Source organism: Budorcas taxicolor, chromosome X (assembly GCF_023091745.1).
Source record: "Budorcas taxicolor isolate Tak-1 chromosome X, Takin1.1, whole genome shotgun sequence".
NCBI classification, from domain to species: domain Eukaryota; kingdom Metazoa; phylum Chordata; class Mammalia; order Artiodactyla; family Bovidae; genus Budorcas; species Budorcas taxicolor.
The window spans coordinates 28,636,060-28,663,245 of record NC_068935.1 but is presented as its reverse complement, the minus strand read 5'-3'; the positions used below and the strand labels follow the sequence as shown (position 1 = coordinate 28,663,245).

Below are 27,186 nucleotides of genomic sequence, written 5' to 3'. Positions count from 1 at the left end.
AAATTTGCCTGTTACTCCAGGTGTTTCTTGACTTCCTACTTTTGCATTCCAGTTCCCTGTAATGAAAAGGACATCTTTTTGGGGTGTTAGTTCTAAAAGATCTTGTAGGTCTTCATAGAACCATTCAACTTCAGCTTCTTCAGCGTTACTGGTTGGAGCATAGACTTGGATTACCGTGAAGTTGAATGGTTTCCCTTTGAAATGAACAGAGATCATTCTGTCGTTTTTGACACTGCATCCAAGTACTGCATTTTGGACTCTTTTGTTGACTAGGATGGCTACTCCATTTCTTCTAAGGGATTCCTGCCCACAGTAGTAGATATAATGGTCATCTGAGTTAAATTCACCCATTCCAATCTTAGTTCGCTGATTCCTAGAATATCGACGTTCACTCTTGCCATCTCTTGTTTGACCACTTCGAATTTGCCTTGATTCATGGACCTAACATTCCAGGTTCCTATGCAGTATTGCTCATTACACCATCGGAACTTGCTTCTATGACCAGTCACAACCACAACTGGGTGTTGTTTTTGCTTTGGCTCCATCCCTTCATTCTTTCTGGAGTTATTTCTCCACTGATCTCTAGTAGCGTACTGGGCACCTACCAACCTGGAGAGTTCATTTTTCAGTGTTCTATCTTTTTGCCTTTTCATACTGATCATGGGGTTCTCAAGGCAAGAATACTGAAATGGTTTGCCATTCCTTTCTCCAGTGGACCATATTCTCTCAGACCTCTCCACCATGACCCGTCTGTCTTGGGTGGCCCCACATGGCATGGCTTAGTTTCATTGACTTAGATAAGCTGTGGTCCATGTGATCAGATTAGCTAGTTGTCTGTGATTGTTGTTTCAGTCTGTCTGCCCTCTGATGCCCTCTTTCAGCGCCTACTGTCTTACTTGGGTTTCTCTTACCTGATAGACAGAGTGTCTGATGAACTATGGACGGAGGGTCATGACATTGTAAAGGAGACAGGGATCAAGACCATCCCCAAGAAAAACAAATGCAAAAAAGCAAAATGGCTGCCTGAGGAGGCCTTACAAGTAGCTGTGAAAAAAAGGGAAGTGAAAAGCAAAGGAGAAAAGGAAAGATATACCCATTTGAATGCAGAGTTCCAAAGAATACCAAGGAGAGATAAGAAAGCCTTCCTCAGTGATCAATGCAAAGAAATAGAGGAAAATAATAGAACAGGAAAGAATAGAGATCTTCAAGAAAATTAGAGATACCAAGGGAGCTTTTCATGAAAAGATGGGCTCAATAAAGGACAGAAATGGTATGGACCTAACAGAAGCAGAAGATATTAAGAAGAGGTGGCAAGAATACACAGAAGAACTATACAAAAAAGATCTTCAGAACGCAGATAATCACGATGGTGTGATCACTCACCTAGAGCCAGACATCCTGGAATGTGAAGTTAAGTGGGCCTTAGGAAGCATCACTATGAACAGAGCTAGTGGAGGTGATGCAATTCCAGTGGAGCTATTTCAAATCCTGAAAGATGATGCTGTGAAAGTGCTTCCCTCAATATGCCAGCAAATTTGGAAAACTCAGCAGTGGCCACAGGACTGGAAAAGGTCAGTTTTCATTCCAATCCCAAAGCAAGGCAATGCCAAAGAATGCTCAAACTACCGCACGATTGCACTCATCTCACATGCTAGTAAAGTAATGCTCAAAATTCTCCAAGCCAGGCTTCAGCAATTCGTGAACTGTGAAATTCCAGACGTTCAAGCTGGTTTTAGAAAAGGCAGAGGAACCAGAGATCAAATTGCCAACATCCTCTGGATCATTGAGAAAGCAAGAGAGTGCCAGGAAAACATCTATTTCTGCTTTATTGACTATGCCAAAACTTTGGACTGTAAGGATCACAATAAACTGTGGAAAATTCTGAAACAGCTAGGAACACCAGACCACCTGACCTGCCTCTTGAGAAACCTGTATGCAGGTCAGGAAGCAACAGTTGGAACTGGACATGGAACAACAGACTGGTTCCAAATAGGAAAAAGAGTACATCAAAGCAGTATATTGTCACCCTGCTTATTTAACTTCTATGCAGAGTACATCATGAGAAATGCTGGGCTGGATGAAACACAAGCTGGAATCAAGATTGCCGGGAGAAATAGCAATAACCTCAGATATGCAGATGACACCACTCTTATAGCAGAAAGTGTGGAAGAACTAAAGAGCCTCTTGATGGAAGTGAAAGAAGAGAGTGCAAAATCTGGTTTAAAACTCAATATCCAGAAAACTAAGATCAAGGCATCTGGTCCCATCACTTCATGGCAAATAGATGGGGAAACAGTGGAAACAGTGAGAGACTTTATTTTCTTGGGCTCCAAAATTACTGCAGATGGTGATTGCAGCCATGAAATTAAAAGACGCTTACTCCTTGGAAGAAAAGTTGTGACAAACCTAGACAGCATATTCAAAAGCAGAGACATTACTTTGTCAACAAAGGTCCATCTAGTTAAAGCTATGGTTTTTCCAGTAGTCATGTATGAATGTGAGAGTTGGAGTATAAAGAAAGCTGAGTGCCGAAGAATTGATGCTTTTGAACTGTGGTGTTGGAGAAGACTCTTGAGAGTCCCTTGGACTGCAAGGAGATCCAACCAGTCCATCCTAAAGGAGATCAGTCCTGGGTGTTCATTGGAAGGACTGATGTTGAAGCTGAAACTCTGATACTTGGGCCACCTGATGTGAAGAGCTGACTCATTTGAAAAGACCCTGATGCTGGGAAAGACTGAAGGCAGAGGAGAAGGGGATGACAAAGGATGAGATGATTCGATGGCATCACCGACTCAATGGACATGAGTTTGGGTAAACTCCGGGAGTTGGTGATGGACAGGGAGGCCTGGCGTGCTGCAGTTCATGGGGTCACAAAGAGTCGGACACAACTGAGTGACTGAACTGACTGACTGACTGAGGTCCCTGTGTGTGAGTGTTAAGTCAGCTGAATTCGTTTGATGAGGCTTTGGGAGAGAGCGATCTGCATGTTCTCTCATGATGCATCTAATAAGGTTAAGGATGGGAAGATAATCTCCAGCAAGGGGCTGGCAGTAGGGAACTGACCTAAGAGAAAAGGGAGTCCATGTGGCGTAGCTGTAATGTGAGCCAAAGCCATGGGAAGGGGTTCAGTCCATGGCCTTTGTAGTTCTGGTGTTTGCTTAGGTCCGTTTTGAGAATAGAATTTGCCTTTTCTACTTTTCCCGTTGATTGGGTTCTGTAAGGAATATGTAATTTCCAGGTTATGCCAAGGGATTGGGCTTCCTGTTGAGTTATTTGGGAGGTTAAAGCTGGCCCATTATTGGATTGGAGTGTGGGAGGCCAAAGCGAGGGATGATTTCTCGTACGAGAAATTGTGTTAACCTCTGAGGCAGTTTTTGATCTCATAGGAAAAGCTTTAATCCACCCTAAAAATGTATGTACTAGAGTGAGCGTGAGTTTTATTTTTCGTGTTGGAGGCATGTGAATGAAGTCAATTTGCCAGTCCTCTCCTGGGATATGACCTCGAGCCTCATTTGTTGGGAATGAGGGAATAGGCTTTAGGGCTCTCTGTGGTGAGACTGAGGGGCAGATAATGCAAGAGTGATTTGTTGTAGGAGTGAAAGAAGGTGATAAGAGGTTTTAGGAGATGATAAAGAGGTTTAGTGCCTATGTGTAGGGCCTGATGAGGAATCTTTGTGCTGAGATTGGGGAAGGACATGGTGGCCCTGTTTTGTAACCAGTCTCCTTGTGGTTGTGCTCCCTCTTTTAATAATCTTGTAATAATTGTTTTTTCTTCAGCGAGGTAAAGGGGCTTTAAATTGGGGATTACTATAAGTTGTTGAGCTGGTGATCGGAGTGAGGCTTGTTTTGCTTCTCTGAGTGTGGCATTGTTGCCCCGTGAAATGGAGCCTGAGGCCACCTGGTGACCTCAGCAATGTATGATGCCTACTTCACTTGGCATGATAGCTGCTTTTAAAAGTTGGAGTATAAGCGGGGCATTAGTTATGGGAGAGCCTGTAGTAGATAGGAGCCCTCATTCCCTCCAAATGGCAGCATGTGAGTGTATGATGTGGAAAGTGTATTTAGAGTCAGTGTATATATTTGTTCTCTTGTTAGCTACGAGTGTAAGAGGTCTAGTTAGTGCAATAAGTTCTGCCTTTTGGGAAGCGGTTCCTCAGGGGAGAGGTTGGGATTCAATAATTTCGGTGTCAGAGACAATTGCATATCCAGCTACTTTTTTTTCTTTTGATGTCATAGAGGAGCTGCCATCAATATACCAAGTAAAGTCAGGGTTATTTAAAGGGGTTGAGGAAATGTGGGGAAAATAGGGCATCAGGTCTTCTAATGCTGCTTTGCAAGTATGAATAGGGGGCTCAGAAGAATTAGGGATAAGTGTGGCAGGGTTTAGAGTAGGACAGTGTTCAAAGGAAAACTCAGGAGATTCGAGAAGAGTGACATGAATTAGTTGAATGCCTGAAGGAGATAGAAGGCTCATGGATTTGTGAGAAAGTAAGTCCTTAAAGTCATCTGGTGAATGAATGACAGTGGTTCTCCAAAAGTAAGTTTTTTACTTTCCTGAGCGAGGAGTGCAGCTGCTGCCAGAGCATGTAGGCAGGTTAGCCATCCTTGAATTGTGGTATCTAATTGCTTTGACAGATGAGCAACAGGGGTGAAGAAGGGTCCTGATTTTGTCCCAAAACTCCTAGGGCAATTTTGTTTCTCTCAGTAGTGTAGAGTATAAAGGGACGAGAAAGGTCAGGAAGCGTTAGAGCTGGGGCTGAGAGAATGGCTTGCTTAAGGTTGTTAAAGGCTGAACATATATTTGATTTTAACTCTAGGGGTTCTGAAAGATCTCCTTGGCTTGATATAGGGGTTGTGCCGAGAGGGCCAAATTAGGAATCCAGAGGTGTAGATATCCAGCTAACCCCAAGAAGGACTGGATCTCTGTTTCTGATGTAGGGAGTGGTAGGGTGGATATAAGGGACTTTCTATTGGTAGTAATATATCTTTTTGTTGGTGTTAAAAGGATTCTGAGATAGGTGACTCTAGGAAGAGAGAGCTGAACCTTGATGGGAGATACTTGATAGCCTCGATCAGCCAGAAAATTAAGGAATTGTATAGTGTGTTGTTGAGAATATGTAAGCAAAGGACTACAAAGGAGGAGATCATCCACATATTGGAGGACAGTACTTGAAGTAAGGTCAAGAGAGATTAGGTCTGATGTTCAAGCTTGGCCAAAGAAATGAGGGCTATCACAAAAAGCCTGTGGGAGGACTGTCCGTGTCAGCTGTTGGGAGTGATGATTGTCTGGATCAGTCCAGGTAAAGGAAGAGGTCTTGAGAGTCTGGGTGTAAAGGAATAGTAAAGAAGGCATCTTTGAGGTCTAAAACAGTGAAGTGGGTAGTGGAAGAGGGAATGAGAGAGAGAAGAGTATAGGAATTTGGAACTACTGGGTGTATGGGGATAACAGCCGCAATGATAAGTCTCACGTCCTGGACCAGGCAATAGGAGCCATTTGGCTTTTTGACAGGTAGGATAGGGGTGTTATAGGGAGAATGAGTTGGGTGCAAGAGGCCCTGATGTAGGAGTTTAGTGACGATAGGCTTTAACCCTTGTTGATGTTTTTGGGAGATGCAGTATTGTGGTTGATTGGGGAATTTAGAGTGGTCTTTGAGATGGATATGAATTGGAGCATGGTGAGAGGCAACAGATGAGTTGTCTGTATCCCAAACTATGGTGTTTATGGACGAGGAAGGCAATGGGGTGGGGGAAGAAGAGGTGGGGTTAAGAAGCAGTAGCCAGGCTAGATCAGAGGGTGGACTTGGGATAGTAATAGAGGCTTTGAATTTTGAGAGAAGGTCTCTCCCAAGAATAGGAGTGGGGCATTTTGGGAGTATGAGAAAAGAATGGGATAATGGGGTATCTTGAAGTGTGCAAGGTAGAGGCTCAGTTATTCATGGTGCAGATATTAAACCATCAACCCCCATAACAGAGACCTGAGAGACCTTGGTTTTTCCAGATTGGGCAGGCATAGCAGTGTAAGTGGCCCCTGCGTCAATGAGAAAGGAGATCGGCTTACCTGCCACAGTAAGAGGTACACTGGGCTCCGTAGATGTAATGAGAATTGGGGCCTGGCGCCCTGGGCACCTTCAGTCTTCAGCGGTGAGGAGGCTGGGCAGAGCTGGGTCAAAGGACCCCTGCTCAGGACCAGGAGGGGATGTCCAGGTCCCTGGAGGGGGATTTGGGCAGTCGACCTTCCAATGTTCCTTTATGCCACAGCTGGAACATGGACCTGGAGGGGGCCTTGGCTTTAGGCATAGGCGGGCCCAGTGGCCTTCTTTGCCACATTTGAAGCAGGGCCCAGGAGGCTTCCTTTCTTTGTTGGTTGATGGAGGCTTGGAGCCATGTAGGGCAGTGGCTAAAAGGTGGTATTTGGCATGATCTCATTGGGCCTTCCCTAGTTTTGCCTGTTCTTCCTGGTTATTGAAAATCTTAAAGGCTAAATTTAAAAGGTCTCGTTGAGGGATTTGAGGGCCTTCTTCTACCTTTTTTAGTTTCTTTAGGATATCTGGGGTGACTGGGAGATTAAATGGGTGCTAAGGACAATGGTGCCCTCTGCTAAAGTGGGGTCTAATTTTGTATGTTTGTGTAGCACTTCCTTTAACCTGGCTAGAAATTGTGCTGGGTTTTCATCTAATCTTTGAGTTCTTTCCCAGAGCTTATCAAAGTTGACGGCTTTATGCCTTGCCTCTTGAAGACCCACAATGAGGCAAGCAATCATATGATTACAGGCTGCTTGTCCAGGGCTCCCTGCCTGATAATCCCAGTTTGGATCATCTCGGGGGACAGCCGTTGCCGCTACAGGCTTAGTGTCCTCTGTCCTGTGTATCTCATCAGCATGCGCCTGAGAGGCTTCCCATACTCGTTCCTTCTCTTCTGGGAGAAGAGTGGAGGAAAGTATGATGTAAATATCATGCCAGGTTAAGTCATAAGACTGGGTAAGATACTTGAATTCTTTTAGATAATTATCAGGGTCTGAGGAGAAGGAGCCAAGATACTTTTCAATCTGAGACAGATCAGTGAGAAAGAATGGGACATGAACCCGAACAATGCCTTCTGCTCTAGCTACTTCCCATAAAGGGAGCAATGAATTAGGGGAAGGAGCAGGGTCCTGCGGTGAAGTTTCCTGTTTTAAAGTTGTTCAGGGCCATTATGGGAAGGGATCTAAGGGAGGTTAGGGTAAAGCCTTGGGACCCTCAGGGTAGAGGTTGGGGCTGAGGTCTCAGAGCTTATCTCAGGCACAAGCTGGGGAGGGGGATTGGGAGCTGCTGTGGCGGAGGCCTGTGCTTCAGAAGGAGGGAGGGAGGAGGGGATGTAAGGTGGAGGTTGTGGAACTGGATCTGGAACGGCTGCAAGGGGATTGGGAATGCTAGGGGTGGGCTGTGGTTGGAAGGGTTGAAGGAAGAAGAAGAAAAGTCTGAACAAGGATCAGGAGACATTGTATTAGGAGGATGTGGCCCAGAATTGGCTAAGAGTATATGAGAGGTAGAACAGTATTCACAGAGCATAAGGGATTTCTAACCACTTGCCTTTGTGGAGGCAGAAGTTATCGAGGTCCCATAGAGTATTATAATCAAGAGTTCCATTTTCTGGCCATTGGGACCTGTTATCAAGTCTGTATTGTGGCCAGACAGTGTTAGAATAGTAAATAAGTCTTTTTGGTCTGATCGCCTCTTGGAAGCCCAAAGCTTTTAGGTTTCGGAGAAAGCATCCTAGAGGAGTAGATTTTGAGGGCTGGGATTGAGAATTTCCCATTGCAGCTGAATAGGGAGGTTAGACAAGGGCGAGAGAAAGTGAGCAGAAAGGTCCCAGAGAAAAGGCATCCTTGTACTCAGGACTTTCTCAGAGAGTAATAATAGTCTGCTTTGAAATGGGTGTCCCCTATTTCAAAGTCAGACAGGGCACAAGGCCAAGGTCACAAGGGCTGTGGGGATCCTCCCGCCTAGCGCTAGGACTTGGAAGTGAGGCGAGAGACACAGGATCCAAGAGAATGGGATTTCACTCTCCCTTGTAACCAACGGATACAATGTGGGCCAGTGTGTGGATGTCAGTCCAGCAAGGCAAGTGGAAAGTCCCATTCCCGAGCTCGCCTCAGTTTCTCGGCAAGGTCCAAGGGAGGGGACCACCGGAGGTGGGCTCATGAGAGGAGCCCACCCAGTTGCGTTGGATCTTCCCTCCCGGGTTTCAGCACCAGAATGTAAGGCGAGTGCAGAGAAAAAGAGAGCAAGCTGGGGAGTCAGGCAAGAAAAGGGAAATTTTATTAGAGGGAAGAGAGAGGGTGACTGGCCCTTAAGGAGAACCAGTGTCCTCCCTTTCTGATGGAGTCCTTCTTATACCTCACCAATGAAAAATTCTCTGAAGGGATGGTCATATAACCAGAGGTCTGGAATCTGGTGGTCTCCCAGCTTTGAGAAGATAGGTACCAGTGCGATAACAGGATACCATTTGAGCAATTTGGTCAGTCTCAAGGATCACTGTGATTTATTATTTGATTGTGAGGTCAACACAACAAGCCATCTTATCAGTGAGACCCCCCATGTGGACTCTATCACCTTGATTCATGGACCTAACATTCCAGGTTCCTATGCAATATTGTTCTTTACAGCATCTGACTTTACTTCCATCACCAGTCACATCCACAACTGGGTGCTGTTTTTGCTTTGGCTCTTTCTCTTCATTCTTTCTGGAGTTATTTCTCCACTGATGTCCAGTAGCATATTGGGCACCTACTGACCTGGGGAGTTCATCTTTCAGTGTCCTCCTATCTTTTTGCCTTTTCATGCTGTTCATGGGGTTCTCAAGGCAAGAATACTGAAGTGTCTTGCCAGTCCCTTTTCCAGTGGACCACGTTTTGTCAATTTAGATAAATCCCCTTTAATTTGCTTGGAACTGGAAATTAAAAAAACGGTGTGTGTGTTTGTGCCTTCTAAGTCACTTCAGTCGTTTCCGACTCTTTGTGACACTATAGGCTGTAGCACGCCAGGTTCCTCTGTCCATGGCATTCTCCAGGCAAGAATACTGGTGTGGGTTGCCATGCCCTCCTCCAGGGGATCTTCCTGACCCAGGGATGGAACCCACATCTCTTATGTCTCCTGCACTGGCAGGTGGATTCTTTACCACTAGAGCCACCTGGGAACTTATACTTACATGCATACATACATAGACATACAATTGTTTATTTACTTACTTAGTTACACAGTACTTATTGTTCATACAGCTGTTTAGTGACACATGTCCTGTGGCCTGTCGTCCTTCCCTTTAGGTTTTTCAAGTCAAAGATGAAAAAAGTACAGTCTCATGTAGAGGTTTTAGAAAAGGCAGAGGAATCAGAGATCAAATTTCCAACATCCTCTAGATCATCAAAAAAGCAAGAGAGTTCCAGAAAGACATCTATTTCTGCTTTATTGACTATGCCAAAACCTTTGACTGTGTGGATCACAATCAACTGTGGAAAATTCTGAGAGAGATGGGAATGCCAGACCACCTGACCTGACTCTTGAGAAATCTGTATGCAGGTCAGGAAGCAACAGTTAGAACTGGACATGGAACAACAGACTGGTTCCAAATAGGAAAAGGAGTACGTCAAGGCTGTATGTTGTCACCCTGCTTATTTAACTTATATGCAGAGTACATCATGAGAAACGCTGAAGCTGGAATCAAGATTGCTGGGAGAAATATCAATAACCTCAGATATGCAGATGACACCACCCTTATGGCAGAAAGTGAAGAGGAACTAAAAAGCCTCTTGATGAAAGCGAAAGAGGAGAGCGAAAAAGTTGGCCTAAAGCTCAACATTCAGAAAACAAAGATCATGGCATCTGGTCCCATCACTTCATGGGAAATAGATGGGGAAACAGTGGAAACAATGTCAGACTTTATTTTTTTCGGCTCCAAAATTACTGCAGATGGTGACTGCAGCATGAAATTAAAAGACGCTTACTCCTTGGAAGAAAAGTTATGACCAACCTAGATAGTATATTCAAAAGCAGAGACATGACTTTGCCGACTAAGGTCCGTCTAGTCAAGGCTATGGTTTTTCCTGTGGTCATGTATGGATGTGAGAGTCGGACTGTGAAGAAAAATGAGCACCGAAGAACTGAAGCTTTTGAACTGTGGTGTTGGAGAAGATTCTTGAGAGTCCCTTGGACTGCAAGGAGATCCAACCAGTCTATCCTAAAGGAGATCAGCCCTGGGATTTCTTTGGAAGGAATGATGCTAAAGCTGAAACTCCAGTACTTTGGCCACCTCATGCAAAGAGTTGACTCATTGGAAAAGACTCTGATGCTGGGAGGGATTGGGGGCAGGAGGAGAAGGGGACGACAGAGGATGAGATGGCTGGATGGCATCACGGACTCGATGGACGTGAGTCTGAGTGAACTCCGGGAGTTGGTGATGGACAGGGAGGCCTGGCGTGCTGCGATTCATGGGGTCGCAAAGAGTCGGACACGACTGAGCGACTGAACTGAACTGAACATGTAGATCTTAGAATTGAGCAGCCTCATTCGGAACCCGAAGGATGAGGGAACCTTGTTGCCCCACCGGCTTCCTTACACGGCTACACACATCCCGTCCCTGAGTCAGTAGGCCCGCCTAGGTCTGGGGAAGGAATTGGCCGACGTACCCGGAACTGTTTCCAAGGTTTCCTCGGGTTCTGGCGGAGGTACGGCTGCCGGTCCTGGGAGCCAAGGCAACGGAGAATTTTCCCAGGCTCGCGCGAGCGCCCCCTTCACCCACGGATTCAGGGACCCAGCAATAGCGATGGCTCCGGTGTCTGGCTCCCGCAGCCCGGAGTGGGAGGCCTCGAGCTCCGGGGGGAAGCGTCGCAGTTCTTCGAAGAGCCCTAAGCCTAGCAAATCCTCTCGCTCCCCGCGCGGCCGCCGCTCTCGCTCGCGCTCTTGCTCTCGGTCCGGGGACCGGAATGGCCTCAGCCATCAGCTGAGTGGCTCCAGCCAAGGCTCCCGAAACCAGTCCTACCGTTCGCGCTCGCGATCACGCTCTCGAGAGCGGCCCTCCGCACCGCGCGGCGCCCCTTTCTCTTCTGCCTCCTCGTCCGCCTATTATGGCGGCTACTCACGCCCCTACGGGAGCGACAAGCCGTGGCCTAGCCTCCTGGACAAGGAGAGGGAGGAGAGCTTGCGGCAGAAGTGAGTGAGACGAACGCACCTTCTTTCGCAAGCCCACTAGCCTTTAGAGTCCGATTTATCGTTCATTTCGCACCCGACTGTTTGCATTTCGTTCTCTCCCTGACTTGCGCGCGTTTTCATCCCTTCCGTCAGTCCACCCACGATGACGCCTTACTCATCCCTTTCCATCGTTAGGTTTTTCCGCTCATCCTCCGGCCCCTTCATCTAATGCCTTGGTCTCCCTCCCGCTACCCCTTCCAGCCTCCTGGCTTGTTGCGGGCATGGTCAAGAGCCTCGGACCTGCCGGAATTACAGCATTTACTTGGTTGTGTCGTTGTCATTAGTGATCACGTTTTCATTCCCCAGTAGACTGAGCCCTTGGAAGAGCCCAGATTATTGATCACAAAATTTACAGTGCGGAGCACTTTGTAGGTGCGCAACCATTGCTTGTTGAATGATCAAACAGGTTTGAGACAATAGGATAAGTGAGTGGAGTTGTTTTGCAGCGACTTGGGAAAGGTTGAGATATAGGGTTTAAATTGGAGGGGAGGAGAACCTCTGAAACAAGATGTTTGACTAAATGTAGGGAAAAAATGATGTGTAGGAAAAAATGATCTGTTAAACTGTAAGGTTGGACTACATTGAGAAAGATCTTAAGCGGTCTCAATCTTCAGCATGAAAAATGAGGTCAGATTGACATCAGATCTTCTTTAATGACTGAGTATTGGAGAGGAAGATGAATAGTTTAAGGAGAAAGGAAAAGAATTATAATTACTGTTTTGTAAGCTTTAATTATTTTTACTTAAAAAAATTGAAGTATAGTAGATATACAGTGTTTTTAAGTTACCAGTGTACAATAATATAGTGATTCACTATTTTTAAAGATTATACTTCATTTATAGCAGTTATGTGCTTTGTAATTCTTAATATCTAATGCTTATTGAGTGTTAAATTATGTGTCAGACACTGTACTGATCATACTGTATGTGTTTAAAAATAAAAAAAATTTTAAAGTGTAACAGGCATTGAGGGGCAGGTTAAGGTTTCAACAATTGGGAGATAGCTTGAGTCTTTTTCTTCCAAAAGTGGGGGCCACTAAAGTCTAGTGATTAAGAGAACAGGCTCCAGAATCAGACTGCCTGAGTCTGAAGCCCTCCTTTGTTGCTTAATACTTGTGTGACCTTGGGCAAGTTACTTAACCTCTCTTAGTTTCATTTCTTCACCATGTAAAAGGGAAAAATTAGTACAAAAGCTTTTTAGAGATGTAATGATTTAGTGCCTGGAACACAATAAATTGCTCTTAAGTGTTAGCTGTTAGTATTTTGTGCATGGGAACAGAAACAGTAAAAACAGTCCTAAAATAGATTGGAGACTGACTTCTCCAAATTAAAATTTCCAGAAGGTAACCCCAGGCTGTGTCCATCAAAAAGCATCCAGTTTCCATACCAGACATTCCTTACCAAAAGATGTCAGAATTCCTTGGATGAAATTTGCGTTTGTACATTTAGGAGGTAAATAATTTTAAAGTATCCACGAAGTTGGGTGGCAGGAGGGATAAGAACTTTATTGCTTGGTCTTTTTAGCCTGTCAAGCATTCTTCATCCTGTATGTATGTATTCAAAGTTTAGCTATAAGTATGTCCTCTATTAGATTTTATGTTACTTCAAGTAGGAAACCGGAGTCTAACTCTGCACAATTATACCTTTTCCCCTGAATAAGGAAGAAAAAAATATTTTGTTTTAAAAAATCAAAAAGGATTTTATTTCTTTAATAAGGTTCTTTTTTTAAACAAGTGGAGTCACAACAGCTGAAGTTTGAAGAAGTAAACCTTAGTTTTTGTTGTGTATTGTTTGTGTGTTTATAAGGAATATCAAACATTAAGAAATCACAAACATAAAACAAAATAAATTTGTCTTCCAAGGGTAGATAGAGAATTTACTCCTTTTTGAAAAAAAAATTAGGGGAAAAACAGAAAACAAACGCTATATCTCATTAAGTAAAGTTTTGTCAAAACTTTTCTTTTACTTTCAGAGGTCCCTTTATTTTCTACTTCTAATGCTTCATTTTTATTTTCTTCATTAATTCCTGACTTTTTGAAAACAAAGGTTTGACCTTGTCAGGAGTAGAGAATTCTCTTTACTTTCATAAGGATACATAAACAAATGAAGTTATTTCCAAATGTAAGACCATTTTTGTCACATATTGCAGAAGATGAAATGAGCAATTGGGAGCTGTGTGATGCATGTACTAGAAAAGACACACTGGACAGCCTCCCAGGCTGAATCTCTGGCCAGGCCTATCGGGCTGTCTGTAGTTTGCACTATTTGATAGAACATCAGATACATCAGAATATTAGATCCTAATATTGAGTTAGATCCTAATGTTGAGTTTACTTTAAAAAAAAAAATTTGGCCACCTCTTGTGGCATGCGGAATCTTAGTATCTGAACCAGGGATCAAACCTGTATCACCTGCAGTGGTAGCACAGTGTCTTAACCACTGGACTGCCAGGGAAGTTCCTGAGTTTAAACCAAGTTTTTATTAGTTTAAAGTTTAAAATGTAGAGGAAAAACAGGACTTAACTGGACCCCTTTGAATCTTATAATACATTTAGGAAACAGTTTACCTGCCTATCTCTTCTAGGAGACTAAGTGAGAGAGAGAGGATTGGAGAATTGGGAGCTCCTGAAGTGTGGGGACTTTCTCCAAAGAATCCAGAACCAGAGTAAGTGATTAAAAATGCACCTTTTATATGGCAGAAACCAACACAATATTGTAAAGCAATTATCCTTCAATTAATAAAAATAAAATTTAAATATATATATATTTTTTAAATGCAACATTTGTTTAAATCCAGAGTCTATGGTCAAAATTTTTGTTAAGTGAAGAACTTTAACTACAGCTCTTTTTTTCCCTGTTTCTTGTGATTTATGCTATTCTGTGCCTTGAGTTTTAAAAACATTAAACATGCCTTAGTATTAAAACATGCTCCTAGTGGATTTTAGCATGCTAATTGTTCTCTTTAAATTGTGATTCATGGGATGCTAATTTCCTATTCATAGAAGGGTTCAGTGTTGAAACAAATACATTTATATTGTTTTGAATTATTTTTTCTCAATCCAGTAACTGATTAAATGTCAGACATTAACATTACAAAAAGTTTTTAAAAATGAATATACTGAGTCTGTTTAGTTTCCTGTATTCAGTATTATTAAAGGCCTAATGCTTTTTCCTTTTCCTTATTTTTTTTTCCTCTGTGTTGTTGTTCAGTCATGTCCAACTCTTTGCGACCCTGTGGACTGCGGCTTTTCTCTCTTTGGTGCCATTCAGAAGCTGCATCTACCCTCTGCTCTATTTCTGTGTTTTCTTTAGAGTTGAGACAAGGTGCTTGACAGGTAAACTTGTAATTTGCGACAGGGTGATAAAGCATTATTATCTGAAAGTTCTTTTTTCCTCTTAAAAAATTGTTATTTTTTCCCACCTCCTATAGTTTTTTGAGATATATTTGACATACAATATTAGTTTCAGGCATGTTATAACATGATTCAATATTTGTATATATTGCAAAATGATCACCATAGTAAGTCTAGTTAGCATCCATCACCATATATAGTTATAAAAAGTTTTTTCTTGTGATGAGAACTTCTAAGATTTACTTTCTTATCAACTGTCAGATATGCAATACAGCATTATTAACTGCAGTCGCCACGCTGTACATCACATCCCCATGACTTCCTTATTTTATAACTGGAGTTTGTACTTCTTGATCCCCGTCGTGTGTTTTACCCATGCCCTGCCCCCACCTTCTCTGCACTCTGGCAACCATCACTCTGTTCTCTGTATCTGCGGTATGGTAGTTTTTTGTTTTTTAGATTTCACATATAAGTGAGATCATGTCTTATCTTTCTCTATTTGACATTTCATTTAGCAAATGCCCTCACAGGCTGTCCATGTTGTTGAAAATGGCAAGCTTCATTCTTTTTTAAAGATAAATAATATTCTGCTGTGGGGTATGCATGTGTGTTTCTCATAGTTCCTTTATCCATTCATACATTCATGGATATTTGGTTGTTTTAACATTTTGGCTATTGTAAGTAATGCTGCAGTGAGCATGAGAGTCCAGATATCTCTTTGAGATACTGATTTCAGTTCCATCAGATATATATCCAGAAAGGAGATTGTTAGGTGATATGGAAGTTCAATTTTTAATTTCTTGAAGAACCTCCATTCTGGATTCTATAATAGCTGTACCATTTTATATTCTCACTCTGTTATATTATAACAGTGTAAGTGTTCCCTCTTTTCCATATTCTCACCAACAGTTGTTATCTTTTGTCTTTTTGATAACATTCATCCAAACAGGTGTGAAGTGATATCTCATTGTGGTCTTGATTTGCATTTCCCCAATGATTAATGATGTTGAACATCTCTTCATTACCTATTGGCCATCTGTGTGTCTTCTTTGAAAAAATCTCTATTCAGATCCTCTGCCTATTTGTAAAATCACATCATTTTTGGGGTTTTGCGTTTTTTTTTTTAATATTAATCTCTTCTCGGATATGATTTGCAAATGGTGTCTCTCATTCAGTCCATGCTGCAGTCCCCCGGGGTTGCAAAGAGTCAGACACAACTGAGCGACTGAACAACAACAACATTCAGTAGGTTGCCTTTAACACTCTTCTGATTCTTATTACCATTTTCTTTAAATTCAGCTCTGATGAACACACACCAGTAGAGGATGAAGAGCCAAAGAAAAGCACCAGTTCAGCTTCTACTTCAGAAGGTATTTTTTTAATTGAGAGCTTTTTATTGAGAAATTTTTAAAAATACATTTATAAATAGTTGAACATTACACTTTACTTGTATTCAAATTGCCTGTCATCATTTCCTTTTCAGTATTTCAAATACAATAAAATTGATACTCAGAAATACTTGTGATACTTGTATATGTATGGCTGAGTCCCTTCACTGTTCACCTGAAACTATCACAGCATTGTCAATCGGCTATACCCCAGTACAAAATAAGTTTTTTAAAAAAATTTAAAAAGAAATACTTCTTTAGAAGTAATTTTTATTTGTATTTTATGTAGAAGAAAAGAAGAAGAAGAAGAAGTCTAGTCATTCAAAAGAAAGATCCAAGAAAAGGAGGAAGAAAAAATCATCTAAAAGAAAACACAAGAAGTATTCTGATGATAGTGACAGCGACTCTGATTCTGACACAGACTCCAGTGGTAAGAAAGCCAATATCATTCTGCCCGCCTTACTTCAAAACTAGTTTTACTTCTTAAAGTTTATTTTAGTTTTATTTATTTTTGGCTGTGCTGGATCTTCGTTCCTACGTGGGGGCTTTCTCTAGTTGTGGCAAGTGGAGGCTATTGTTCATTGCGGTACACAGGCTTCTCTTGTTGTGGAGCTCGGGCTCTAGAGCGTGCAGGCTCAGTGGTTGTGGCACATGGACTTAGCTGTTCCCTGGCACATGGGATTTTCCTGGACCAGGGATTGAACCTTTTTCCCCTGCATTGGCAGGCGGATTCTTAACCACTGGACCACCAAGGAAGTCCAAAGCTTATGCTAGAAAAAGGTTCTTTAAAATAATAATAACCAAGAGTTTTGAACATGCACTGACTTTGTGTCGTGCACCCTGCTAAGTGCCTGATAGGCATTATTGCTGTTTAATCCACACAGTCACTGTCAGACACATCTTAGAGTAGGGGAGACAGAGGACCCGAGCAGATTATAAGTACCGCTCATACCCAAGGTCACACAGTTGGGATTCAGAGCTAAGCGGTGTGACTCCAGAGTGGTTGTGTGTAGCTGCACAAGGCGTGTGGCACCGAACCAAGTTGGGGTCAGTCTCTGAGACGTGTGGTGCCAAACCAGGCCATAGGGGGCTGCATCAGCCCATTGGAGCAGCTCTTTGGAGAGATTCTCACACTCGGCGATCAGCTTTGTGTGATTTTCAGAGGTACAACATAGGGGACCCTTCAGGCCAGCAGTTGATTCTGGAGGACACTTCCTGTGTGGCTGCATCACAACAAAGCCGTCTTTTGGTGTCCTCCCATGGCTGGTGATTGACAGAGGGTGCCTCCTCTGGGGACACATTTCTGTGGATTTCTCATCACAGGTACCCTGTCACTCTCCTGCAGGGTCCTGTGTGGCTTGAGAGTGACTTTCATCTCCACGTATTGCACGTCCTTTCTCCTGACTCTGCCATGTAGTACAGAATCTGGCTGCCTACAGTGCCAGTCTCCTTTCATGTGGCTTGGCCTACTCACTGCATGGATGGACGTGCATTACTTTTGTAATAAAACTGACTTTAGAAAGAACTAGCTTAAGAGTCACCTTTTCACGGTCAACCATTCCTCACCCACCCTCTCCAAACCAGCCTGATGGTGAGACTCCTGTGTGCGCCCAGAACACCGCCCCCCCACTTCCCTGTCACTCGGATTCTACTGACCCCCTTCCCTCTGTCTCCTCCACTAGACTGAGCTCCTGCAAAGTATTGCCCAAAACACAAACATCATGAGGATACTCAAACATCCAGATAAGTGAAGGGAGAAGTGTCATTAATGCCATATACATTGCTTGTCACTCAGGTGTACCATCTGTTAGCATTTTGACATGTTTGCTTCAAATATGGATTTTTTTGTTGTTGAGATATTCAAGGTAAATTAAAATATCACACTGCCACCCTAAATATCTTTGTGTACATCTTTAAACAATAAGGAAAATTTCCTGTCTAATCACAATACTATTATCTCATGCAATCAAGTTAATAATAATACCCTATAGAACCAAATGCTTAGTGCAGCTTTAATTTCTATGTCCCTCATTCCTTGCACATTTCCTAACAATAAATGTTTGAATGAATTAAATTCTCTGTAACAACAAATAGAAGAGTTATAAGGTATTTAACTACTCAAAAGTATTAAAGTTTTAGGGTTAAAAATTTTTTAATTATAATATGCTTTAATTTGCAGATGAAGATACAAAAAGGAGAGCAAAGAAAGCCAAGAAAAAGGAAAAGAAGAAGAAACACAGATCGTCAGTTTTTTTCTTTAATTTTTATTATGGAAAATTTTAAAAATATGTACAATTATATAAAATGGTATAATGGACTTCTATGTAACCATCACTCAGCTTGAACAATTATCAACTTATTGACAGTCTCTGCTGTCCACCCTACTGTTATATTGAAACCAGTCCCAAATATCATTTCATCCATAAAGCTGCAAGTTTCTCTAAAAGATAGGCATTCTTTTTTTAAAAAAAAAGTACAGTACTATTAATCCACATAAAATATTTAATAATAGTTCTTCATTCAGGTCTCAGCAGTTTTTTGAATAGTTTCCTCAAATTAGAATCTAAACAATGTACATGAATTGTGATTGGTTGATCCGTCTTTTCCATCTCTTTAAATAGATAGCTTTCCCTTCCCTTTTGTTCCTGCAGTTTAGTTGTAGAGGAAACAATATCATTTGCCCTGGAGAGTTTCCTGCAGTGTGGATTTTGCTGGTTGTATTCTTATGGTGTCCTTTTAACATGCTTTCTGTCCTTTATATTTCCTGTAGATTGATAGTTAGGTCTAGACACTTGATAAGGTTCAGATTTGAGTTTTTGGTAGGAATACTTCATAAGTAGTACTGTGTACTTCCAGCAGGAGGCAGATAATGTCTGGTCATCTCTTTTTGTCATATTAACCTGCATCAGTAGTCTTTGTTTAGGTCCCTTACTTCATTAGGGATTGCAAAATGATTCTTCATTTATTAGGTAAAATAATTCTATATGAGAAGCCTACCCTCATTACCTATTTGGTTACCCTGAAGTATAGTTGGTATAGGAAGGGTGAAATAATTGCTTACTTGTTTTATGAGTTTTCAAAATAATGAGTTGAGGTTTTTTGAGGTTTTTATCATCATGAGCCCAAGGATTCAAACATATTTGATGTATTTTAATCCATTATACTGAAAATGACTGATGTTCAAATTGATAAGAGCTATTTTCTTAAATTGCTTTATTTCTGCTCTCTTTCTACAACATGAGAACTATATTTTATTGTTCCCTTGAAAGTGAAAGTGTTTGTCGCTCAGTCTTATCTGACTCTTTGCGACCCCATGGACTGTAGCCCACCAGGCTCCTCTGTCCATGGAATTCTCCAGGCAAGACTACTGGATTGGGTTGCCATTCCCTTCTCCAGGGGATCATCCCAATCCAGGAATCGAACCTGGGTCTCCTGCATTGCAGGCAGATTCTTTACTGTCTGAGCCAGCTTATAGTGAAATAAGTTAAATTTTTTAATACAAATTCTTCTCTAACACATTTGAATAAGCTGAGCATCGAAATCATTTCAATCAGTCTTTCGTTGCCTTGAAAAAGTAAGATGCCCTTTAGCCTGGGAATATTAAATCAATTTATATCAAATTATAATCAATGCAGGAAGAAATATAAGAAAAAGAAGTCTAAGAAGAGCAGAAAAGATTCCAGTGACTCAAGTTCTAAAGAGTCCCAAGAAGAGTTTCTGGAGAATCCTTGGAAGGATCGATCAAGTAGGTTCTTCTGATAGAGTTTGACTTCAGAACAGATAAAACACTAAATTAACTGATTAGTCGAAATGTGAATATGTTTCTGAATATCTTTCCTGCAGAGCCTGAAGAACCCTCAGATTTGATTGGCCCAGAGGCTCCCAAAACACTTGCCTCTCAAGATGATAAACCTCTGAAGTAAGTAAGAGCATGTTTATAATCTCTAAAGTGCCTTCCCAAAAGTATGGTCCTAACTTACTCTTCCAAGTACATCTTTCACTACTCCCTTATTTAGACTCAAAGTTTCTGTGCACTTTCACCTTACTTCTTCCTCCAACACGCCTTCCCTTCTTCCCTAGTCCTGGTTTCTTCACTAACCCCAATTCCTTCCTGTTAAAATCCTTAACATTTCCCAAAGCCCTTTTCAAAAGGAGGGGCATGTGCTGATTCCCAATACCTTCCCTCCACAGGTAGGTGTGATTCCTACCCCTCTTTAATTCTTTAGTACTCACAGCATTTTCTTTTGTGTATTGTAATATATATTCTACGTTGTATTAGTGTTATATCCTTATTAATATAGAAATTCCACAAGAACAGAGATTATTCTTACTGTGTGTTACAAGCTTTGAGTTTAATAGATACAAAGAATTTAGTGAATTGAATGAAGGGGTGGTAGTTTTTGTTTCTTGTTTTAAAATTTTTTTTCTTCAAGTGTATTAGGTCTTAGTTGTGGCATTTGGGGTTTAGTTCCCTGACCAGGGATCGAACCCAGGCCCCCTGCACTAGGAACATGGAGTCTTAGCTACTGGACCACCACGGAAGTCCCAGGATGGTAGTTTTCAAAGTCCCCTTGAATGAAAGTTAATAGAGAACTGTTACTGTATAGCATTATTATTGTCCGTAAGTCTAAAAAATATGTTAATTTGAGATATATTATTTCTCTACTTTGTATTTAAAGGGAAAAGGAATTCACTGGAGGCAGAAGCAATAAAGACAACAGCTGTAGGGAAAATTGATCCATAATTGTAAACCATGAATATATGCTCACTAACATCAACCTTTTTATTCTTCCAAAGTATCTCTGCATTTCTGGGTTAGTAATATAGGTCACAGTGCAGTGTTCCCTAATTAAATGAAGGTAATTTACATTAGGCTTCCCAGCATGCTGCCCACCAACTGTTATTCCTACTGTTTTCTGAGAGAAATGTTTTTTGTGCTTTCTTTTATAATGAACCTTTTCTTAATTCTGTATTACTTTGTAGCTATGGCCATGCTCTGTTACCCGGTGAAGGTGCAGCTATGGCTGAATATGTAAAAGCTGGAAAACGTATCCCACGAAGAGGTGAAATTGGCTTGACAAGTGAAGAAATTGCATCATTTGAATGTTCAGGTTATGTAATGAGTGGTAGCAGGTATGTTCTTGGCAATGAGGTCAGTTTCCTTTATAACTACCAAAATTATATTTTGGTGATAGATTTCATTAAGTGCCCATTTCTAACAAAAAGTAGATTATAAATGTTGGTTTTTTATTGGTTTTATTGGTATAAATATAGTTGTCTAAAATTCCAAGTAGGTATGCAACTCAATTTTATCTCCAGCTTCAAAGAATTAGTCTTTCCAGTGTCATTTTCTCATTTATAGTTTGATACAGATAGTTTATCTTCTGGAGGAGATAGTGAAATTTTGGTTACTTATCAGTGTCCCATGAGCAATGTGGCATTCTGGTAGTTAAAAAAGCAGTTTCATAAGACAGTAAAAGTTTCTGAGTTTGCCTGTAGTTCCCTGTGGAGAACATGCACTCTCTAGTCCTCTGGACACTGAGAATGAAGAGTGAAAAAGGATATGACAGAGGTCAGTTTCAGCATGAGAAAAGGAATATAAAATGGGGAAGAAAAAGCAAAATACCAGAAAGAACAAGGAGAGTGAACTAATAGGGCCTCAATACCAAGATCAAGCTGAATTTTAAAACTTCATAAACTTTTAAAAGTGGGCAAATATTTGCAGGACCCTGGAAGCATCTTCAGAATCTTGGAATTCTGAGGACTGACATTTGAAAACATTATATCTAAGAACCAATAAGACAAGAAAAAAAATGAGAGGCATAAGAATTGGAACAAAGGATGTAACACTGTCACTTTTTGTGAATAATAGAAAATCCTGAGGAATCCTCAGATGAATTATAAATAACAGGAATGTTTAACAAATGGTTAGATATAAAGTTAATACACAAAAATCAATAGCATTTCTGTGTGCCAGCAACAAGCAACTAGAAAATATAAATGAAAGGAAAACATTTATAACAGTATCATCAGAGAATATGAAGGACTTAGGAGTAAATCTTAACAAAAGAAGTCTAAGATCTTTACAGGCAAAACTATAAAACACTGAGAGATTTAAGAAGACCTAAATAAATAGAGAGATACCATGTTCATAAATAGGAAGGCAATACTGTAGAGTTATCAGTTCTTGCAAAATTAAAATGTTAGACTAAAGGGCTAAGAGTAGCCATCTCATTTCTGAAGAAGAGCAGGAAGGTGATTTTTCCTACTGATATGAGGGCTTATTATGAAGCTTACAGCACTTCATTTCAGAAGGAGTGGGGAAACAAATGAACTGTTCAGTGGAATAAAATACAGAGCCTGGTAGAGTTATGCATGTATGGAACTTCATTACATGAAATAGCTGCTTTCTCCAGTCAGTGGGGAAAGAAGGAACTAGGCAGTAAATGGAGCAGGAAGAAAATGGTCACCTGTATGGAGAAAAATGAAAGTAGAACCCTTTATCACTATTTAAAAGTCAGTGCAGCTAGATTATGGACTTAAATGTCAAAAACAACTTCATTACTCTTAGTATAGAATATGAACAGATATCTATTAGATCTTGGAGTGGGGAAGTATTTCTTAAAGTAGACCAAAAAATGCACCAACCACACAATAATATATTGATAACTTTACCTGAGGTAAAAGCAACAACTTTTGTTCATCAGAACATCTTAAAATAAGTGAAAAGACAAGTTGGGATAAGATCTTGTAATACACACAACTGATAAAGAGTCAGTACTGAGAGTATTTAAATAATTTCTGTAAACAAAAGGAAAGTGAGAAAATTACACAAACAGGCATTTGTCAGAATAAAAAAATATATGGCTACACATAAAAAGATGTTCGTGATCTTGATCAGATCATGAATTCCTTATTGCCAAATTCAGACTTAAATTGAAGAAAGTAGGGAAAACCACTAGACCATTCAGGTATGACCTAAATCAAATCCTTTATACTATACAGTGGAAGTGAGAAATAGATTTAAGGGACTAGATCTGATAGACAGAGTGCCTGATGAACTATGGATGGAGGTTTGTGACACTGTACAGGAGACAGGAATCAAGACCATCCCCAAGAAAAAGAAATGCAAAAAGCAAAATGGCTGTCTGAGGAGGCCTTACAAATAGCTGTGAAAAAAAGAGAAGTGAAAAGCAAAGGAGAAAAGGAAAGATATACCCATTTGAATGCAGAGTTCCAAAGAATACCAAGGAGAGATAAGAAAGCCTTCCTCAGTGATCGATGCAAAGAAATAGAGGAAAACAATAGAATGGCAAAGACTAGAGATCTCTTTAAGAAAATTAGAGATACCAAGGGAACATTTCATGCAAAGATGGGCTCAATAAAGTATAGAAATGGTATGGACCTAGTAGAAGCAGAAGATATTAAGAAGAGGTGGCAAGAATACACAGAAGAACTGTACAAAAAAGATCTTCACAACCCAGATTATCACGATGGTCTGATCACTCACACTCACCTAGAGCCAGACATCCTGGAATGTGAAGTCAAGTGGGCCTTAGGAAGCATCACTACGAACAAAGCTAGTGGAGGTGATGCAATTCCAGTTGAGCTATTTCAAATCCTGAAAGATGATGCTGTGAAAGTGCTGCCCTCAATATGTCAGCAAATTTGGAAAACTCAGCAGAGGCCACAGGACTGGAAAAGGTCAGTTTTCATTCCAATAAAGAAAGCCAGTGCCAAAGAATACTCAAACTACCGCACAATTGCACTCATCTCACACACTAGTAAAGTAATGCTCAAAATTCTGCAAGCCAGGCTTCAGCAATTCGTGAACACAGCAATTCGTGGACTTGCAGATGTTCAAGCTGGTTTTAGAAAAGGCAGAGGAACCAGAGATTAAATTGCCAACATCCTCTGGATCATCAAAAAAGCAAGAGAGTTCCAGAAAGACATCTATTTCTGCTTTATTGACTATGCCAAAGCCTTTGACTGTGTGGATCACAATCAACTGTGGAAAATTCTGAAAGAGATGGGAATACCAGACCACCTGACCTGCCTCCTGAGAAATCTGTTTGCAGGTCAGGAAGCAACAGTTAGAAATGGACATAGAACAACAGACTGGTTCCAAATAGGAAAAGGAGTATGTCAAGGCTGTATATTGTCACCCTGCTTATTTAACTTATATGCAGAGTACATCATGAGAAATGCTGAACTGGATGAAGCACAAGCTGGAATCAAGATTGCCAGGAGAAATATCAATAACCTCAGAGATGCAGATGATACCACCCTTATGGCAGAAAGTGAAGAAGAACTAAAGAGCCTCTTAATGAAAGTGAAAGAGGAGAGTGAAAAAGTTGGCTTGAGGCTCAACATTCAGAAAACGAAGATCATGGCATCCAGTGCTATCACTTCATGGGAAATAGATGGGGAAACAGTGGCAGACTTTATTTCTGGGCTCAAAAATCACTGCAGATGGTGGCTGCAGCCATGAAATTAAAAGATGCTTACTCCTTGGAAGGAAAGTTATGACCAACCTAGACAACATATTAAAAAGCAGAGACATTACTTTGTCAACAAAGGTCCGTCTAGTCAAGGCTATGGTTTTTCCAGTAGTCATGTATAGATGTGAGAGTTGGACTGTGAAGAAAGCTGAGCACAGAAGAATTGATGCTTTTGGACTGTGGTGTTGGAGAAGACTCTTGAGAGTCCCTTGGACTACAAGGAGATCCAACCAGTCCATCCTAAAGGAGATCGGTCCTGGGTGTTCATTGGAAGGACTGATGTTGAAGCTGAAACTCCAATACTTTGGCCACCTGATGCGAAGAGCTAACTCATTTGAGAAGACCCTGATGCTGGGAAAGATTGAGGGCAGGAGGAGAAGGGGACGACAGAGGATGAGATGGTTGGATGGCATCACCGACTCAATGGACACGGGTTTGGATAGACTCTGGCAGTTGGTGATGGTTAGGAGGCCTGGCGTGCTGCAGTCCATGGGGTCACAAAGAGTCTGACATGACTGAGCAACTGAACTGAACTAAACTGAAAAAGATGTTCATAATCATTGGAAATGGAAATCAACTTATGGACATATGGTTTTACATCCATTCAATAGAAGTTCAAAGTTCTAACAACTGCAAGCATTTGATAGGATGTGGGTCTATAGGATCTCTTAAGTATTGCTAGTGGTGGTATACATTGGTAACAACCATTCTGGAAAACAGTCTGATGTTGTCTTGGAAAGTTGAGCATTCACATAGTTTATGACCCAGCAATTCCATACCTGTGTACCTAAGAGGGTCTTTCCCATGTACCGGGAGATGTGTATATGGATGTTTACTACAGCATTATTCATACAGCACTTTCTGTTCCAGATCAATTCCTATACTCACTGTACGCTGAGCAACCTAAATACATTGTCATCTCCTTCACTTCTTGACCTGCCACTCCCCCACGTTCACACTAACCTGAAATGAGTCTCCCCTCTTCGCCTTACTCATTTTGCTCTGTTTTTCTAGGTGTAGTTCAAGCTTCATCTGTAATTGATTGTGTAGGTTTGCATACATACACATAGAGGCATCAGGTTTTCGTGAAGTTTTCCTTCTAAATAAGCAGACTTTTTGAAGACGATCTAAGAGTTTTCCTCTTCCACAGAGCCTATACTTTCCTGATTTGGCCCTTGGGCTAAAATCCCTTCTTTCTTTTCTGTGAGCTGCTACTGGATTCTAAGGAAGTTAAATCCACCCACAAAACATCCAAAGATTCAGTTGTAGATTTAAACCTAGTTCTTTTGGTTATAGGATAAATTAGAACTCTGAAGAAGTTCTACCAGCTAGATAACAACTTAAATCTTATCTGTCCTACTATCAAGTCTGCACACCACTTAAGAAGTTTAATAATTTGCCTGTTTGCTTGTCTTACTGGAAACAACAGAACTATACTTATGCCCTTAGAATTTGAAATTAATAACTTCACTCTATTGACAGAACCTCAGAGATCATTATTTACATACTAGAAATTAATCAAAGGACATGTCAGCGGATAAAATGAATGATCCTTGGAAAATCTAACCCATTAGAGAAAGTTTCTATTTGTTAGCATTTTAAATCGACCACTCTGTATTAGGAAAGGATTAGTGAGGAAGCACTATGAGAATAACTACTGAGAAATTAAGCCAAAAATACAATTATCTCCAGGCATCGCCGAATGGAAGCTGTGCGTCTGCGAAAAGAGAACCAGATCTATAGTGCTGATGAGAAGAGAGCCCTTGCATCCTTTAACCAAGAAGAGAGACGAAAGAGAGAAAACAAGATCCTGGCCAGTTTTCGAGAGATGGTATACAGAAAAACTAAAGGGAAAGAGGACAAATAAGGATTTTCTGATTGTTCATCAGACATTTTTAACAACAAAAAAGAAAGTTTGGGTTCCATATATACACACAAAAAAAGATTATGATCTGAAAAAGCTTTACAGTGCTACTGTGCCTTCTATTTAATTCTTTCAGTCCTATAAAAAAAGCTGCGTATTGATATAACTTTAGCAAGCTCTTTGGGTTATTTTGGATTAACCAAAACAACTTTCTGGTTTAAAAATCCAAATTATGAGTGAAATTCTACTGTGTTGGGGGAGGAGGCATTGAGAGAAAGTGCTGGTGAAATGAGGAACTGAACTCTTACATTATGGGACAGTGCTGCCACGAGTTCTACATGATGCCCACCCCAACTGAACTTGTGGAAGTTATCATTCCTCTATGTTGAATGTCATAAAGGGACTTGATAGAAACATACAGGAGGCCACTTTTGTTAACAGAAAGAAGGCATGGCTGAAAAAAAGCAAATTTAGAATTTGAAGATTGACTTGTTTATTACAATATGTTGTCTGCTCTGGAAATAATGTATTTCAAGTTTAGTCCCTACCTCCACCCCCAGACCAGCCAACAGACCAAACAGCAAACTAACCCACAGACTTACTGAATCGAAAATATGAACATTAAGTTTAAAACTCTTAACAGGTTACTTAAGAATGGCTCTTTCAAATATAAAATATTGGGAAGTCTATTGTGTAAATGTAAGTACATTATTTCCATCTGAACTGTGTTTAGATCATTATTTGAACACTGTAAATGAATAGGAATCAATAATAATCAGGAGTTTAATAAGGAAAAATGTAATGAATCATTGCTTTAACTTCATTATGTCATAAGGATGAAGATAACGTGATATTAAAAT

The 27,186-nt window shown here is 40.9% G+C and overlaps 1 protein-coding gene across 1 annotated transcript; it reads left to right on the top strand.

The window, feature by feature from the left end:
• The first annotated feature begins 10,755 nt into the window (after positions 1-10,755).
• Positions 10,756-26,382, top strand: NKAP (NFKB activating protein). Its single transcript, XM_052663567.1, has 9 exons — positions 10,756-11,183; positions 13,805-13,885; positions 15,873-15,943; positions 16,251-16,391; positions 18,141-18,204; positions 19,597-19,706; positions 19,805-19,880; positions 20,945-21,094; positions 26,155-26,382. Exons 1-9 carry the CDS (start codon positions 10,798-10,800, stop codon positions 26,327-26,329), a joined length of 1,254 nt encoding a protein of 417 aa, XP_052519527.1. The 5' UTR covers positions 10,756-10,797; the 3' UTR covers positions 26,330-26,382.
• The last annotated feature ends 804 nt before the right edge of the window (positions 26,383-27,186 follow it).